Source organism: Toxoplasma gondii, assembly GCF_000006565.2.
Source record: "Toxoplasma gondii ME49 unplaced genomic scaffold asmbl.1192, whole genome shotgun sequence".
NCBI lineage: Eukaryota > Apicomplexa > Conoidasida > Eucoccidiorida > Sarcocystidae > Toxoplasma > Toxoplasma gondii.
The window spans coordinates 1-1,247 of NW_017383233.1; the positions used below are offsets into that span (position 1 = coordinate 1).

General features: G+C 36.5%; 1 protein-coding gene across 1 annotated transcript; it reads left to right on the forward strand.

Moving 5' to 3' along the window:
- The first annotated feature begins 358 nt into the window (after positions 1-358).
- On the forward strand, positions 359-1,245 carry TGME49_323400 (cytochrome c oxidase subunit iii subfamily protein). The gene has a single exon (XM_018783061.1). The coding sequence runs from the start codon at positions 462-464 to the stop codon at positions 1,194-1,196; it is 735 nt and encodes a 244-aa protein (XP_018634735.1). The 5' UTR covers positions 359-461; the 3' UTR covers positions 1,197-1,245.
- Positions 1,246-1,247: the final 2 nt, after the last annotated feature.

Consider the following 1,247-nt stretch of genomic DNA (forward strand, 5'->3'; position numbering starts at 1 on the left):
TAGAACTAAGGATACTACTGATACCAAGAACAGCAAGTCCTCCAATTTAACCAATCAGTAGCCTCAGGATTTAAAACCATCAAGCTAGTACTTAATGGAGGGTACATTGTCCAACCAAGACCACTACCAAATTCAGCACAAATACTTTGAGTTACTAACACAGAACCTAATGGTACTAGGAAATAGGAGATCGCGTTAGTTCTTGGGAAAACGACTTCCGAACCACCAATATAGATTGGTACAAAGAAGTTACCATATCCTCCGTACAAAGCCGGCATTAAGAACATAAAGATCATAGCTAGACCATGTATTGTAATTATCACATTATAAGTAGATATTGTCTCTGTACAAATGATCCGCGAACCAGAACTGTATAACTCAAATCGAATAAACAGAGACATTATAGTACCTAGGATACTGAATATGACTCCAGTTATGAGATACAGACAACCAAGTTCTTTATGATTGCTGTACACCACCACCCCACTGGACTGCTTAAGACAGCTAAAAGTGTTGGATTTCAATATCCTACGACATTAAGGTTATTCCACATCGGTTATGTTCTAGGCGTAATATATGGATTACTGTTATCACTCGTATTAACAGCGAGAGAAAACTACTACTCAGATGCTAGTATGATCAGTACCATCGTACTGGGAGTAATCATCTCTGAGACAGGATTATTTATAAGCTTTTTCTGGGGAGTATATACTACGAGTTGGACTACTGGTTTAGATCTTGAAGGTCTTTGTTTACCGGATCCAAGTTCTATTGTGCTCTTCATGACCATCATGTTAAGTGCATTAAGTATAGTGGTATCCAGCGTATATTTGAAAAACCAACATTTATATACAAGCTGTACAAATATCATGATATTCACTTTGGTAGTCTCCTTCCTAATGTTAGTCTGTACGGAATACTTAGGTCTATCTATTTATATTAACGATAATGGATTTGGTAATGGTCTATTTATACTTACTGGTATACATTTCAGTCATGTTATTGTCGGTGCTATCTTGGGTTTCTTTAATCAGGGTATGTATAGCTCTCTAGTTACATATTTACCAGTAAACTGCATAACTTTGAGTAAATGCAAAGGTACATTATGTAAAATCTTCTCAGAACCATTTACAATCTTATATCTACATTTCGTCGAAGCAGTGTGGATAATGATCCACGTTACATTCTATCTCTAAATTATATAACGGTCGTAAGGTACGCCGGGGATAACAGGTCAGATAATATGG